The 17,470-nt window shown below is 36.9% G+C and overlaps 1 protein-coding gene across 4 annotated transcripts in view; it reads right to left on the bottom strand.

Moving 5' to 3' along the window:
- The window catches only part of CDC73 (cell division cycle 73), a 107,359-nt gene that overhangs the window by 85,094 nt on the left and 4,795 nt on the right, over window positions 1–17,470 (bottom strand). For all 4 annotated transcript variants that reach the window (XM_080349280.1, XM_080349283.1, XM_080349282.1 and 1 more), the window contains 6 exons: window positions 12,664–12,769; window positions 11,634–11,703; window positions 10,550–10,612; window positions 10,415–10,467; window positions 8,583–8,671; window positions 6,161–6,377 (listed from right to left, as the gene is read on the bottom strand). In XM_080349280.1, the coding sequence (XP_080205406.1) occupies window positions 6,161–6,377; window positions 8,583–8,671; window positions 10,415–10,467; window positions 10,550–10,612; window positions 11,634–11,703; window positions 12,664–12,769 (598 nt within the window). The remainder of the gene's footprint in view (window positions 1–6,160; window positions 6,378–8,582; window positions 8,672–10,414; window positions 10,468–10,549; window positions 10,613–11,633; window positions 11,704–12,663; window positions 12,770–17,470) is intronic.

Below are 17,470 nucleotides of genomic sequence, written 5' to 3' on the forward strand. Positions count from 1 at the left end.
ATGAAAGACAACTGAAACATTTAATTCAAAATAGCACAAAGGCTGATTCAAAGTATGGAAGAGCAGCAACACTGTAACATCCCGGAGACACAGCACAGCACAAAACCCGCTCAAAAATCCCCTTCAAACATAATCTGAGTTTGTTTCTCTTATGAATGCAGCATATGAAAATGTTTGTGGTTTGGGTTTTGGTTGTGTTTGTTTGTTTGTTTAATAGTTGTCATGCTCAAAAATGGTGAAGTTACTTCACAGCTGACCCAAATTTTCTTTCAGGAAACATAATCCTTTATTTTACAGTTTTCTGACAAATCTGAAGTACCTATTTGCAAAACAAGATTCACTAGTGCTCAACATAAATACAATTTTTATTATCTACCCCATCTTTCAAATGCAGTATTCAAAATATCTAGTAGCAATATAACAGTCTTCCCAGTTTTACTGGGTAAGCTAATAAAGGCTAAATTTGAGTTTGGGAACTGAAGCTGTATCGTGCCCATTACACTCTCGCACAGCCACTCAAAAACCATACACTTGTTCCATTTGAAAGCACTAATGAGGATACTAGTAGTTATTAACCTGACACACCTTCATCCTTTCAATTTTTCTACTAAATTCACCACTATTGACAATTTCTGGAACACGGAACAATCCTGCCACCTAGAGCCCACACAAAAAATTGCTTTTACAATCAAATAATTTCTCTTAAATTTCCAAAATTTTATTCTCGGACCTTGTAGCTGTCAAAAGTGATTAAAATACTATATTACTGTTGCTATAAAATGATTTTGACTGAAATATTTTCCAGTTACAAGATCCCATTAAAAGATTTTACTGAAATTACTATTAGAACTGTAGTTGTAATCCTCTCACAGGAGACTTCACTGGCAAGAATGCTCAAATGATATCGGAACAAAAACATGAACTGAAAGTAACTGAAAAATTTAATTCAAATGTTACTGTTAAAAGGCTCAATCCTACAAATAAAAGACATACATTAAAAAAAATAAAGTATCTAAATACAAACCATATTGGTAGTATTTTCCAGGCAATAACACAAAATTAAAAATACCGACCGCTATAAAGATGACATTCATTTGGGGAAAGTGAAAAGTTATGCTATTTAATACTTTTGTACAGAAATACAGAAAAGCAGATGAATAATATTCTGAAATATTCAGAGCAAGATACTGTATTAAATTTGCAATTGTGGGTTACATCAACAGTAAACACCACATACCAGGAAAGCACTAATCCCTGTAGCCAGGTCAGCTATAAACCCCCATCATCTTACTCAGTTCTGGACTTCCCATAACCAGGCACACAAACACACCCAGGAGCTGGGGGTGGGGCAGTGGGGAAATAAAATCAAGATTATGGAATTTAATACATACAACTCACAGTCATGTTCTATTAAATGAAGTTTGAGCTGAGTTCAGTCCCTTCAGTATTGGTGTCCTTTTTATGGATACATAATACACAATCATCAACCCTATTTTCCAAAGAAAAGTACAGATAACTAGAATATTACAATAGGACTGCTATAACTAAAGATAAAACATGAGAAAACTGATAATGGTTAAAAAAAAAAAAGTTGCTTATTTAAACAAATTACTTGTTATGCAAAATAAGATTCCTGTGCATTTAATATAAAGCTTAAGAGAACTATCTGCTGAACAGTCTAATCTAAGGTTTTCAAATAACAAGTATCAGGATTAAGGCAGAAAAAACAACATTTTATTTGATTCAGGCTTACTTCCCAGTTTGTTAGAAAGGAAACAGGAACATATATATATATTATATATAAAAAAGTCATAATTGAGAATAAGTTCCGTTAATTTTTTTATACAGTAAATATTAAGCATGGGAAGACTAACTACCCAGACTGGGAGAATCATATTGGTCAGTCTGCAGAAGGGAAGCAACACAAAGTAATAAATTAGACCTTTGCTTCAATATTGCAACCTTGACTAGCAAGTCATGTGAACATAAAGAAACAATCTTATATTAAAAAAAAAAAAAAATTTAATTATTCAAAGGTTACAAGTATGATAGAGAGCCAGAGTTTCCATACCAAGTTGTAACACTCTAAATGGTTTTTCCACTATTAACAGATACCTGCATAAAGAGCCTACCTCTGATCAATATTTCAGTTCAAATTGATTTAACATACATGTAAACCTGACAAATCTACCCTGTTCTACAGAAACAGGTCCCACAGTCAATTGTATGACTACATTATCAAGAACTCATTCATACCCTTCTAACATGTCAGTAAGCATCTGAGATTACTAGGTCTGCTTTATACAAAAAGGGCCACCAAAACCAAACCAAACAAAAACCCCACAAACTCACACACACACACAAAACAAAAACAAAACAAAACAAAACACACACACACACACACACCAGTGAGGCACAACAGCAAGACATCTCATCCAAATATCAATCTACAGATTAAATATTTCCCCTTTTTCTTTTGTAAACTTCTCCCCCTACCCCTGCACTGCTTCTCACCCCACCCCAGCATATCCAGCTGTATCGGATCTGACAGTAGCAACTCCCTTACCCTGATTTTTGTGTGTTTGTGAAGATTAAAAACGAGAATTGGACCACGTGAAGAGTGAGCATAAACAGAAGAGATCAATTTCTTAAAGCCCCCAACAACTGTGGATTGTTTTAAAAACAGTAAGTGAATTAAGTGAATTCAGAAGCAGCTCCAGCATCAAGTACTTTTATTGCTTTTGAAACGTGACTAAATTTTCAGTTGGTTAGACTGTCAGTTGAGTAATCAAAACAGCAGTGTTTATGTTGCATGCTTTTCATCAAACCTGAAATTAAATTGCTTTAAATATATATATATATATAAATATATATATATATATTATCAAATAGTTCTAAAATTAAGCTACTATGAGAGGAGAAAAAAAAATAACAACAACTTAGACTAAACAGATGCAATTTGGCTCTAAAAAGTGATTACATAAAAATGTCACATTATTCATAAAATCTAGAAGCCTACACTACAGCCTTGGGGAAGGCCAACAGATGTTTAAAACAGACAGTGCAGCATGACTCATCCACTAGCGATTAAATCAAGCACTGTATTTTCAAAAGAAGGTAGAACTGCATAACAATCAAGCAAAAAACTGAAAAAGACCTCAACAAAATTTCTAAGCAAAACATAATAGTAAGCAAGCAAATAAATGTAAATTCTAGAAATCTTAAAACCAAAAAGCATACAGGTGAACTGAAATGTCTGATTTTTCGAAACTATAGCAACCCCACAAAAAAGTAAAAAGAGAGGCAGGGATCAATGCAACATCTGATCAGAAGAGGGTAACAGGGGGAGTTGTGCAGATAAAGGATTGTATCTGGCATTACAGAAAGCTCAAAGTCAAACTATGAATGACAACCAATGAACAACATAGGAAATGAATGATAACCCAGTATGAATGGGATAGTACAGAGACTTCCCGAGAAGAAAACAATAATTAGGAGAGACTGCAGTTACTTTGTATTAGAGTTTGGCTAAGTGTCAAGAAGGGACATGACGCAGCAATTAATTCTTTAGCTATCATAAGCAACTGCTTTTCGGAGCAACTGGCCAAAGCAGCCACGAACAGAAAAACATCTCTTGATTCAGGCCATAGTATCTATGTTAGAGAGGTAGTTGCTGAAGAATATTCTACAACAGGAGTATCAATGCACTCTAATTCAACATTCTGGTAAGTAAAAACAACCCCTACGGCAAGGAAAAAACCCGCCACTATTTAGTTTCAGGTAGGGGAGCTACGCAACAATGAAGTTGCTATCAAAAGATGATTAAAAGCAGCATCTAAAAGGGCAGAAATCTGCTTAAGATGATAAAAAGGTGGCTACATCACTAGAGACTTCAAAAAAAATCTTGGAACAGTTCCATGAAGCAAAAAGGGCTATTTGAAGTAAAAAGCAAACATCAGAAAATGCATCCAAAAGGAGAAACAGTAAATACTCCATAAATATAGTTCAGATTGTTGCCATCTACATAAAATTTTGAGGAGCATCTTGCTGCAGGAATCAGTACTTTTTTTTCAAACACATCAAAACCAGAGAAATCTGTCAGAAAGCTGTTAAGTACAACAGATTATTTTCTTTTTGCTGTGGCCTGATTTTCCTAGTGTTTTCCTTTTGCATCTTAGGCTATCTCTGCATCTTTGTTTACCACAGAGAACACTGGGAAAGTTCACACACAAGAGTTTTTCTCCATGGACAAGAGATTTGATGAGCTGCCTCCAACTGAAGCAATGTTTGGAAAGAAACCATGAAGTTGACATTTTGGGGTTTTCTCTTATCATTCACCCAGCAGTTCTAAAGGAATTCAGATATTTTAAAAGTCATGGTATGTAAACTAGTGTTGAAATAAATTTTGGGTTTAAAGCATTCTAGGAGGATTCAAGAGACCACAGATACATCTATACAAAGCAGACAGTGAACATTTACAATAAAAAGAATTATCAGGCACATTAGCAATTACAAAGTATCATACAGAAAAGTCCAAACATCATTTGCAGATGAGTATGGTGCTTCCCTGATCAAAATTCTACAAACAGGCAAGTACACAAGGAACAATCTGCCTGGGAGAACTTATCTGAGCTTCCTAACAACCTTTCAAAAGTTCAAAAAGCTCTTAAAAAAATAAACTAAAATAAAATAAACCAGAAATCCTCCCAGTCAACCTTCAAACAAAAAACCCTCAGTTGTTCTGGGATCAACCACAGTCCTGGGTAACAAGTGATATTTCCCCATCTACCTAGTCTCATTGTTATTCATACAAAAATAGAATTATTAACATTCAATGATTTCTGTCCATCAATAATGTCCATCAATTCTGTCTATCAAGAATGCTCCTGCAATTCTGCACACACAGAAACAAAGATTTGCTATGACAACTGTTATATTCATCAGGCTAGTCCAAGTAACTGCATGCTGGAGTCCAAGAACAAAGCTGGTGGTAGGTTTTGCTTAAAATTACTGCCTCATCTCCCTGTGATCACAAGGATGCTACAATATAACATTCAACTCTTTCCCTAGTATCTTTGCAAGTTTCCCTTGAAAAACATGCAAAGATAACAATGCCATGAATGATTCACTAAAGAGGGAAAAACTATTCAGATCCCTTCAGTATAAACATTTCTGATGACTAAAACAATAAAGGCTTTTACCAATTTATCAACTGCTCAGCACTGAGATTGCTACAAATCTCACAGACTCAAGGCAGCAACACTCACTCTGCGCGCAGCATGCAGGTATGTGCCACATGTCTAGTAATTGCCCCATAATTCATGAATTAAATTATTCTACCACTAGCACCATGAGAACAGGTTGTGAAAACAAGCACTACGTAAAATACTGTTAAGACAAAGGAAAACAGACTTTCTGAACGTTGTCTTCCTGTGACAGTACTTGAAGAAGTGAAGGCAAAGGATACAATTTGATGGTAAGCTCAGGAAAACAGACAATTGCAGTCTTTTAGAAATTGACTTACTGCATTCTCAAGAAATTTAGCAGCAGGTATCATGACAATAAACAACACAAAACTGTCCACAGAGGGCAATCTGTCAGCTGTGCTTGCAACCATGTTCAGGATGGCACATAACCAAATCCAGTTAAAGACGTGGATTAAAGGAGCATAAAGGGACAAAAATATACAGAAAAGCCTCTTCATGGTAACACTTCCTTGTTGTGTTCATTTTAGCATTTTTCTCTCCTTACTACTTCGGTGTTTTCCACAGCTTAGCAGCCTTTGGACTTTCAATGTACACAGGTTGCTACTTCTACCAGTTACTCCTCACTTTTCTCCATTTCAAACCTGCAGGTACTTTGATAGAGCCCTCCCAACTGTAGGGCTCAAGTCAGCTTTGTTTAAGAGGAATTAAGTGATTACTCAGTATCTTTTAAATGGCTGAAGCAAGTATTTTGAGATACATTTTAGGCTTACTGTAATGAGGTAAGAACAACGCTTCTTTCACTATGCCAACAGCCCTCCAATCCTATCCTTGGCTAGAACACTAAGTATAATCCGCTCAGTCACCTAGAGCCAACAAGCTAGAGATACAGAGAACAGAAGAAAATACTATTTATCATTTGGATCATAAAAATAGCTTGGTATCCAGAGCATTACCTTGCCTGTGCTTTGTAAGATCGTAGTTCTTGTCCTCCATACTCTTTCCCGACTGACAATATCTCTGGTTACATCCACTTCAGCATCAACAAAACTTCTCTGTTTAAGAGCAGTTATGTCATCATCCAGATCAGTTTTGATAGTGGATCTTTTCTTTGCCATGATTTTTGCTTTGATGGCAGCAATTTTTTCCACTGACATGGCTTCTGACAAGGACCTGAATAAGCAAAATAACAGAAGAGACTGAATAATTGCACAAACAACTCTTCTGAAAAAAAAAAAAATAAATAAATTGTGAATTAGTAACTTCATCCTTCCTAAAGTTTATGGCAATGCTATAAATCAAAACAGTCACCTTGCATACACTTGAAGATTACAAGAGCTTGGCATTGCTGTTTTGGGCACAAGAATCAAACTTCTAACAAAAACTCCAATCCAGCGTTAGCACAGAAAACATCAAAAAATGCCAACAAACCGAAGTATAGATTGCAAATGTAAAGCATCAGGACTAATACCTCCATTTACATCATCATTTTAATTTCAGACCCTCATTATTTTTAGTGGATTACAACTCTGTGTCTGGTCAGTCAGTCCCTGGCTGCTCCAAGACTTTCAAAGCATTAATCTAAATTTCGGCTGAGGTGCTGTTTCATGAACTTGGCCACTTGGAAGATGTGTTACCTTTTCAGAGCATGTAGGCCACACAAACAACAGATGGTAGAAACTTTGTCCACATTAATCTGTGTTTGAGGAAGCTCAGTTCAGTCCAAGAATGCAACATCTTTATCTGTTTGCTTTTAATTGCAAACATAGAACTTGATTGCCAAACAGTGAGCTGTATTGTTTTGCAGAAGAGCTGAAGAAAAAAAAGACGACTGAATTGCACAATCCTAACTGCATATATGGAATTCAATCGTATGTGACTTTTTTGAGATTACTTGTATTAAGTTCGCAATGTACCGTTTGTGAAGTATTCTCCTTTTACAACTAAACTATTGGAAAGGGAACTTTTCAATGTTGCTTTTAAAGTAACAAGCATAGCGTTCAAACTCACTGCCTGTAAATGTTGTTATATTTGCACTTTGTTTAAAAGGGCAGTCTTTCACATTCAGCATAAAAATAAATCTATAAATACAGAATACAAAGTAATTATGAATAGTACTCAGTAATCCTCACTGCAGCATTCTCTCTCGACTCCAAAACAAAGTTGTGATACACTCAAGCTAGTATCTGAATTATTAGTTTATACAAAACAGTGTGCACTTTTTTAATTTTTTGGTCTTTCAACTTTCTGATTTCAAGTCAGATATGACAATCAGATTTTCTTTTTCTCTATATTTTCACTTTAAGTACACTAACACAAGAGACAGAGAGGAAGATGATATTCAAAATAGGTATAATTACAGATTATATAAATGTCTCAACTCTGCTATATTAATTGTTGCAACTTAAATTTACTCCCATTAAAAGACAGACAAGCATTCACAGTATTTTTTTATGCCCAAGAGATAAATTTCTCAGGAATGCAGTCAGCCTATGATGTAAAACTATTTATCTGCAAAAGCCAACACAGACAAAGCAGTACCTTAATTCATACTCATACACCTTAACTGTAGGAAGCATAAGTCTATTTTACATTACGAGAGCTGACATACCAAAGAAATCAAGCAGCTGCCTTTACTTTAAAACTTCTGAACTCAAATATTTGACAATGAACTACTATTAAGCCCAAGATAAATCCTTAGCATCGACAAGATCTTGCAAGAACTTCCTTTCCTCTCTGATTGGCTTTGGGCAGCTACGCTGTAAGACTCAAAACCAGCTGTCAGTCTTCACAAAATTCTGGATGGATACAACAGAAGAGGAAAGGTGATGGGCAAATGTTTTAGCACTTGAATACTGATTACTACTTATGGCAATGACAGCGCACTATCCCCTGGTAGCCTACTGCCTCTTCAGAGCCAAGCAGCTCAGCTCTGTAGGGAGTCAGAGGTTGTATTACCCTCTGATCTGCTCTCACAATATTTTCCTCCTTCTGCATGTAAGACACTCCTCAGTACAGGATATTTTTCTCTAAAATAGAGATAATCAGTTTCCCCCCGCAGTTCTGCTCATTGCATATGACTGCATAGATAAACATCATAGCAGAAAAAAGCAGAAGTGGCAGAGCTGGTGGGGTGCAGAAACAACTGTTTGCTCACTTCTGAAGACAAAGCAAATCTCATGCCATGACATCTGAACTTCCACTCAAGAACAGGAGTCTGACCAGGCACAAAGTTCTGCCTCCTCAGGCATTACTGATGATAGCACCTAAGAGAAGGAGACTTCCACTGGGAGCTGTTGGACAGAAGTAAAACTAACTGCCTTCAATAGTACAAGAATCATTATCAGCCTGCTAATTGTTATCCATAAGTATTCCTACCTGATCTGCTCCGTTTGCACGATACCTTCTTTATGTCCTTCCAGTCGAGCTGCCAACCGCTCCTTGTCAAGGCGCACACACTCTTCATCCTAGCAGTAACAGTAACGTTTAATTGTAAGGTTTCATTTTTGTGCATTCTCTTTAAAAGAAATTTAAAAAGCAACTAGAACTAAAGCTATTCAGAATTTTTTTTTTTTTTTTTTTTTTTTTTTACATTTGCAAGGACAACCTTCACTTCCAAGTATTTTTGATCTGCACACTAGCATTAACTGTATAGCTATTGGAAATTTCCTTTCAAGAGTCACAAAGTATAATTACAATAATGAAAAGAAACTACCATTCCCTCTTAAGAACCCTTACTCAGACAACCATTGACAACAATAGAAAAATCAGATAAGTTAAAGCTGGCAAACAATGCACACATTCAGGTAGATTAAGACATATACACACATATCTAAGATAAATTTCAGACATTCAACGTAATCAGTGACATTTTTAAAGAAATGCTCAGAACTGCTATATCCTGACACAGAACTGTTATAAATGGTATTCCTAGTAAATACAAAAAACAAGCCAAGAGTAAGGAAGCCTCTAGTTGCTCAAGCCAGGTATGAGACAGACATGTAATTTGAGGAAGCAGTAGAGAGATGTAATTTAATGCCATCTTTTCAGCTTCTTACACTTGTGTTCCATCTGTCTTATTTCCCCTAAAACTTCACTCAGCCTCAAGCCTGTCGTATTACTAAAGGCTGTTTGGAATGGCTGAAACACAGCAAAACCAATCAAGCCCATATATCAGGAGAGACCTGGAATCTCTACACTGAGATGATCTCTAAATAACTTTGAATAGACTTTATAGACTCAGAGCTGCCAGAGCAGCAAGGAAACAAAGATGGCCATAAGCTCATTAGGCTCACACACAGTAATCTCGATTCTCCAAATTATGATGGTGAAGATCTACAGTTTCAAAATATAGTGGCATCACAACCACATCGGGTAATGTAGAACAAAAATCTATAGATCACCAACAGGTCATCTGACAGCAATTATGTACCGTTAAGAATTCATAAAGTTTTAATTATTCTTATGCAGTTACAGCTAAGCACAATGTTCAATTCATGTAATTAGACAGCTTCTTCTGAGAGGAAATCTAAAGCCTCAGTACCACAAAAATGTATACAGCCAGATTTATAACTCACAGAGAAGACAACAACTGGATGAACACAGTTAAAAAAAAAAAAAAAAAAATCAAGAAAAATACTAAGTCAGTTTTTAAAACCAGGCAGAGTTAAACAATACAATGTGCATAATAACTAGACACATTGCTTTTATTCAAGAGGTACTTGGGAAATTACACTGTTAAATTACTATTTTCTGATGCTGTGTTTTAGGTAATTAATCACAGGGACAGTTTCATGTACTGCTATGAAGAGACTAAAACAGCAGGCAAAACAGACAAGTATCAAATGCCAGTCTTGTCTCTGTCAGTGAAGTTATAATGCCAACTGATGGATGGCAAATAAACATGACCAGTCATTCAACAGCACTTTTATTACAACCCCATAGCTCATAGCAGACAGGCTATAACGCAACAGGCACTTATGTGGTGAAGCTTTCCCCTTTCATAATACAACATACATCTAGCAACTAAAATCCCAAGTTTAAATCAGAGGCTTAAATTCCAACTCCTTCCAAGCTCATGTCCACACTAATAGAAGTAGTATGAGTAGCCAGAGGATAGGTAGCACAACTGAATTGCTACAAAAACAGATAAATACTGTAATTTACCACCACCACCCCCAATTGGTACTGATGACAGTTGCTGTCATTACCTCTATTCTTGGTTTCTTTGCTTCTGCTAATATTTCATCTGCTGCTCTTTTAACTACAAGAAAAAGAGGACATTAAAAATGCAAGATCGTAGTAGATTTTCATACAATAAACCTCAAAGTTATTTTTAACTGTACCTTGAGTGGATCGCTGAAGACCAATTTCAAGTGGAGCACTTCTGTCTATACTTGATGAGGTTGCTGTAATCAAACACAACATTTCATTTAAATACAAAAGATTTGCAAATGTATTTCAGTATAAAAGGAAGAAGAACAACACAAACTGCAACAACAGAAATTCTAACTAGACATTAGGTAGCAAAGGTGGTCAAACGCTGGAACTGGAGATATTCAGAACCTGACTGAATATGAAGTTATTACAGATCAGGTTACTCAGGGTCATTTGGCCCTTATTCGAAAAGGAGATTGAACCAGACGACATCCTGCAGTCCCTTCCAACGTAAATTAGTCAGTGATTCCATGATCTGTATATACCACATAAAAGAAAATAGTCACAAAGATAATTACTTTATAACCCGGAATCAAGATCTACTAGTTTATCTAGTTTCTGGAGTAAAGACAAGCTGCTGGTCCCTTCGAAATATAAATTTAAAAAATTATTTACTGCTCACATTAGAGAAATAAACTCATATTCCAGCATATTTAAAATTCTAAGACCACCTACAAAACAGAGCAACTTAGAAAAGTAAGCCACATTTATCTTTCTCTCAGAGAAACCCCTTTTCTCTGATTATTGCTAACAAAAATTTAAGATGATGGAATGCCAGGCAAATCTGCCAGACTGACAAAGCAGTGAGTGATTTGATATAGTTTACTATACTGAAGATTTTATCCCACACACTTGTTGCATCAAGATCAATACACTATTGAAACTTTCCCACGGTCTAAAGAAGGAAAAAAATATTAATGTTAGGCATGCCAGCATATAACTGTTAACTGAAGGATGTTGATAATAATAAAGTAGCTCACTTCTAAACAAGCATGTAGGAATGCAGCTCCTATCTAAGTGCCACAAAAATAGTTAAGTTCTGAACAAATTTTTTTTTTAAATGCTAAACTTCTTTGAGAAGTTTGAACATGTTCAGTTACTCTGCAAAGTGACCATCATTAGCCATCCTTCCCCTCCTACTCCTCACTTGTCTCACAAACATGCAGCAGTAAAGCGCACTATATGTCCAAGTTCAAAGTAAGCATCACTCACATGTTTCCCCATTTAGGTATGCGAGCAAGTCTTTCCTATCGGGTCTTCTTACCACAGGAATGTTCTCAGTCTGAAAAGACAGCAGACTTGACGTGAAACTGTTATCCCTTCAGAAGGCCTCCTCATTCACACAAAGACAGGAACACATGTCCTGCCTCCCAAGAAAGCATAACTATCAAGCTAAAAAAATAAAATTATTTCCTAGAGGATGTTCAGTTCAACTACACAAAATGAAACATGTCTGCTATAAAACTGAAAGAGTGGAGACAGCCTTTTTCCTCCTTCACTTCAAACATGCAAATAACAGCAAGAACTAGCACAATTCTCTGCCAGGAGTGAATATTGGTATGCAGAAATAGAGTATTTCAATTTTCTTGTTCCAAGCATGCACAACACACAATACTGCTGTATCAGATAAGCTTGTAGCGCAGGGGAAGATGACATGTGGGCTCACAGAACACAGTCAAATGGAAATCAAAAGTACTTTCTCATTCAGAGTTCCCCATCTTTATTTGCAAAGCTTATCCAACAATTTCTTGAATTCGATTGTATACTTCTGTGTACACTCCAAAGCAATTCCACCATACTTTGCTGTTTCATAGATTCTTGCAGTCTCATGCACTAAATGATCATCTAGATTGGGATCACACAACAGAGAACAGATGGACAAAAGTACTTTTGAAATAGTTAGTGCTGGAAACAACTGTGACCATAGAATGTCAAGAGAAATCCTGCCATTACTGGTAATATTTGTGTGACAGGCTCTTGTGGTACATGCAAGCTGGTGGCTTGAAGGGATAATCTCTTAGGAAGTGAATTGTGAGGAAAAATATTTCACCTTGACAGGGATTGTCATTTGATCCTTGTATAGAGGTGTTCTTTTTTAAACACACGCACTTTGTTGCATGTCTTCTTCCCTTACACTAGCCAAATTCATACACTTAAATGCTACTACCATTCCCTGAAAATAACTGTGCACATATTACGTATCACAAACAAGACAAAATAAAATCGTATATGGTCTACTTACTGCAGCACGGCGGACATAAACAGGATGTGAAAGGTGCACATTATTGAGCAGGAACAAGATAGAATCCAAAGTGTAGTATTCCCTGGGTTGGCCCTCTTTCCCTGTCCTGTAAAGTCAGGAAACAAAGATTTTAACAAATAACTTCTCCACCTCTGTCTCATGCACACACTTTTTGTGCAAAGCTCTCTTTTCTTTCCAGAAGGCAGTTCAAAAAAAGCAAGCAGTAATATTGTTATCAGGTTATTGCTGAACTAGTGCACTATCAATTGCGTTAACAAACACAAGTGAGGGATATATATTCTTGCAGACTCTTCACGGAATGCCCAAAATAATCCAAAATAAGAGCTGGATGGGTTATAAAATATAAAATAAGCAAGACTTGGGAAACCATAAGAATGCGTTCTCCCACATCTCAAATATATTTATTCTGATTATCAAAGGAACTGTCTCTCTTATCTGGGACAGTCAGAGGAACATATCTGAACCACAAATTAAAAAGATAGTATATATGCGTAATGAGACAGAATTTTCACCACTTGAGAAAGCACAGTAGAAAACCCTGAATACACAAATTCCATGAAGCCTACAGAGCAAAAGGTTCAAAATGCTGCCAAAAGGTCAAAGTAAGGAATGATTAGAAACTAATTGCACGTGAAACTAGCGAAACCAAAACAGACTACAAAATCACAATGAATTCCCATACAGCAACATGACAGCACCAAGTTCAATCTCTGCTTTAAAACAGCTTGTTTGAAAGAGATGTCTTAAGTCTGAAGATGAATCTGTTCTGTGTAACAATTTGAAAAAATAACAATCCCTCAAAATAGGGCAACAAAACAAAAACAACAAAAACCACAGCTTCAGCTTGGCTCCACGTGCACCAAACATAATTCCCTCCTCATACACACCGTCACCCCTTCATGCTGTCACTACATTTTGTAGTGCCTGCCCCAGTTCCAAAGCAAAACCTACCCCCTAAATACTTCAGCTGCTCTGAGAAACAGACCTTTCCTGCAGCTCCAGAGCTCCCAGCAGGCCCAGGGACTCCAGTGCCCAGAGCTGGGACCCACCAGACTCCAGCTCCAGCAGGATGAGGCTTCCAACACTGCCCAGTCCCCATCCCCAATCAGCCAGCTCACCTCACAGCCTAAGGAAGATGACCCACCAGAAAACAAGGCCAAAACTGTAAAATTTAAGAATGGCATAGAATTTTCCTCAAAGCAGAGATTTCAGGAAGAAATAACTTCATTAAAGACATAAGGAGTTTTCCCTCCAAGTACAGTGGCTTTACTCATGGTTCACCATCAGCATGTCCACTGTGGAACTGCCGGCCTCACCGCGGGAAGGAAGAGGAAAAAAAAATACTCAACCACAACTTTCTTTAACCTGAAAGAGCTACATAATCATCTACTAAAAGCAACAGAAGTGTGTTTTCTTCATACTGTGGATATAATACCACTACTGCTTTCCTTGCAATTACTTCTCTGAAATTATCTAGATCAAGAGTGCACATGACCCTGTTCAGAACTCATTACTAGCAGTAAGGTTGAAACCACTGCTTTCATAATGATGCCCAAGAAAACCAATATACCTTTACTCACGCAGAGAAAAGTGATTCAAAATACTGGGAGAAGCGTAGAATAAGGGATCTTTCTATCACTGTCCTTTCCTTCCAAACACTTGTCTGCATGGGGCCGGGGGGGGGTGGACATTTCATTGCTGAAGAGGAAAGGGAAGATCTGCGGTATCCTTCAACTGCCAAGAAGCCAAAAGTTGGCTTCACAATTACAGCCAGCAGAACTTAATTCCTCAGCAAGGAATTGTTTGCTTATGTCACTGTTTCACTGCTATCTTTGATAACGTGGTATCTAAACTTACTCAGAGCACTGGCAGAAACAAAAGCTTCCTCCACATAGACTTGGCTCTGAAGTCTATGTCAACTGATACAGCTGTCACTTCATTTAAAAATGAACAGTTTGGATTATCTCACTTCAGAATAACTCTTTTTGAAGCATATCCACTGAACATTACGCTACAAGTCCGGCTGGTCATTTATTCAAGTTTTTATTTAAACTATTTAGCAACTAATGGCATAATTTAGAAAACAAGAACTGAACAGTTATCTATTAACTTGAAAAATACAGTATTACAGAACCACAGGCACTGCCAAAGCTCAGCAGAGCACAGCTGGCACTTCATCACTTAAACTATACACACAAGAAATCCCCCTGCTCATCACAGCTGTAAGCATATGTTTTATTAGGAGGACAAGATATTGCACATTAAAGGAAAAGCATCAGATGAACAAGCAGTTGTACATAAGGAGAAAATGTAAGTCTAAACTAACATTTCAGCATCATCAGACTGTGTTCCTTTCAAATTTTCCAGACAGAAGGAACCTTCTCAATAAACAAACTCAAAGCAAGGTGATCCGAAGGTAGCTTAGTTCACGCAATTCACAAACATCCAACATAGCAAAAGAAGTTAATTATTTTCTACATTTAGTAATGGCATCAATTACTTAAGGGAAAAAAAAAAAAAAAGTTAAGATTCAGACCTCAAAAATCCCAGTCCTTATATTTTTGTTTTAATGGTTATTAAGAGTTGTATCTCTTCATAAGATAAAACTCCAGCTTAAAAACTGTAGAAAATCTTTACATAATGTAAGACAAAGTTTCACCTGCTTGTTTTTAACACCAGAAATTTACTTCTAGCTCATCTACTCACCCTCAACCTGTGGGTGCCAGGAGTTTATTCATCTTTAAGTACTTTATTTCCTCTTTCATGCTTCAAAACATGAATTTTTATAGAGGTTCTAAAGGCTTGTGTCTCATCAGGAAAAGAAAGCAATAATCTTTAAAAGCACAAGACTAGGCATGCGGAGTATCACAAGAATTGCAATACTCATGACCAGCTGCTCACTGTTTACAAACTTCTCAGCTGTGCATACAAGACCTTCTGCTGGGTAAACAAAGCAAATCAGCTTCTCTGATTGATTCCTTCAGTTTTGAAACAGATTCTATAATCACTCTTCTGGGGCCATAGATGAGCCATTAGCTCAAAACACAATACCAAATCTTAGACCATCTAGGCCTCTTCATGTGCCAGCAGGGGTATTCATAAAATTATTATCTGGAAAGTTACCTGGATTAAAATTAATTTCTGTTCTGCCTTTTTTTTCTTCTGCTCCAAATTACTATTAACCTGGCTCAGTTCCTCAGCACAATTCACCGTTGGGCTGACACTTGTGCCAGCACAGAACGAAGGCGGTGCAGGCAGCACCACCGACTTCTGCCAGCTGAGCTACTCAAGGAGCCACAGTGTTAAATATCTAGCAAGACTAATTCTAATTCTAGCAGGGACAAAATGCCACCGCTGCCGTTCTGACTTGCATTACTCTCTCCAGACTGGCAGTAGAGACGCAATTACAGCAACCGTGCTGTGGACTCCTAAAACAGAAATCAAGATTTGCTTCATGAAAAACTAAGCCACAAGCAACTGCTCACTGCAAGCATAGTTTGGATCCTGACAAGTGACCTAAACATTTAAAAAGTTTTGAACCGTAAAAGTTTTTGAGACCATTCTTCATAAGTCCCTGCATAAGTCTGGCAATGACATAAATTAACAGCTCCTAAACTGTGGTGTCAAAGCTACTGAGCACGGCTTGCAGAACTGGTCTTATTTTTACAGTGTCTTCAGTTTAAAGATTAAACATACATAGTTTCATGGTGGTTCACCAGAATTGTTGTGAACTGATAGCAGTCTGATCCTACCAAAAGTTCAGAAGCCACTGGTCTAAACCAAGATTTATTAACTTACTTCAACTTCAAAACGAAAACAAGAAACCCCAAAATACATCAATCACAAGAGGTAAGGACACAAACAGCTATGATGAGGTTACTGCTGCTGTTCTGTTCAAAGTATCCTCTGCACACACAGTTCCTTCTTGACCAGGAAGATAAAGCTGCCTGAATATACAGAATAAAGTTTTTCTCTCCAGCTTTTTGTCTTTTTTTGACAATTTCCAGGCCTACCTCAAGCTCTCCTAAGCAGCAGTAGAGGCAGGTGGTCATATTGGTTTCTCTGTTGCCTACAGAAGAGCAATGAACCTTGCCTGTTAACTTGTTACTGCTTGTGAAAAGCAATCTGCAGCAAGGAAACCACCACAATTGTCTACACAGTTGCTAAACAAAAACAGAACCAAGACTTTTCAAGAACTTTAAAACTTAACTGCTTATGCAAATATTTTTCTTCCCCTTCAGTCTAGCTACCAGTATCCCCTACTCAGCCAGGAAGCGTATCTAAATCCCAGATGAGTTTCTGAAAGCTTGAAATGGGCAATGAAATAGCACTTCCAGTTTTACACAAAAGTGCAAAGTCAAATGGGTTGAAAAAAAAAAAAATCTATCTAGAAGTTCACATAAACCAATAGATTTATTTCCTTTCTCTCTCAAATTATTAGTCAGGATATTGGATCAATATCAATATGAATATCATAATCATGAAAACTAAAGCAAAAATGTCCCTGGTCATACACTGAACTACAAAGGCTTTTCGAGAAATCTGCAGGTTCTTCTGTTTTTCCACAAAGCCTCCCAGGATACTATATGCTTTCTGATCAGTACCTGAAACATTCACTATCTGGTATTTAACAATATGCATTATTTTCTCATGGGTTTAAAAGAGATTCACTGAAGTCCTTCTAGTTAGGACATGAAAAGCATGCAGCTACTATATTCAGATGAAAGGAGAATTAAGAACTGCCTTGCATTGCAAGCAATACCTACCATACTAGAAAATTCAACAG

Source organism: Nesoenas mayeri, assembly GCF_963082525.1.
Source record: "Nesoenas mayeri genome assembly, chromosome: 8".
In the NCBI taxonomy this organism is placed as follows: Eukaryota; Metazoa; Chordata; class Aves; order Columbiformes; family Columbidae; genus Nesoenas; species Nesoenas mayeri.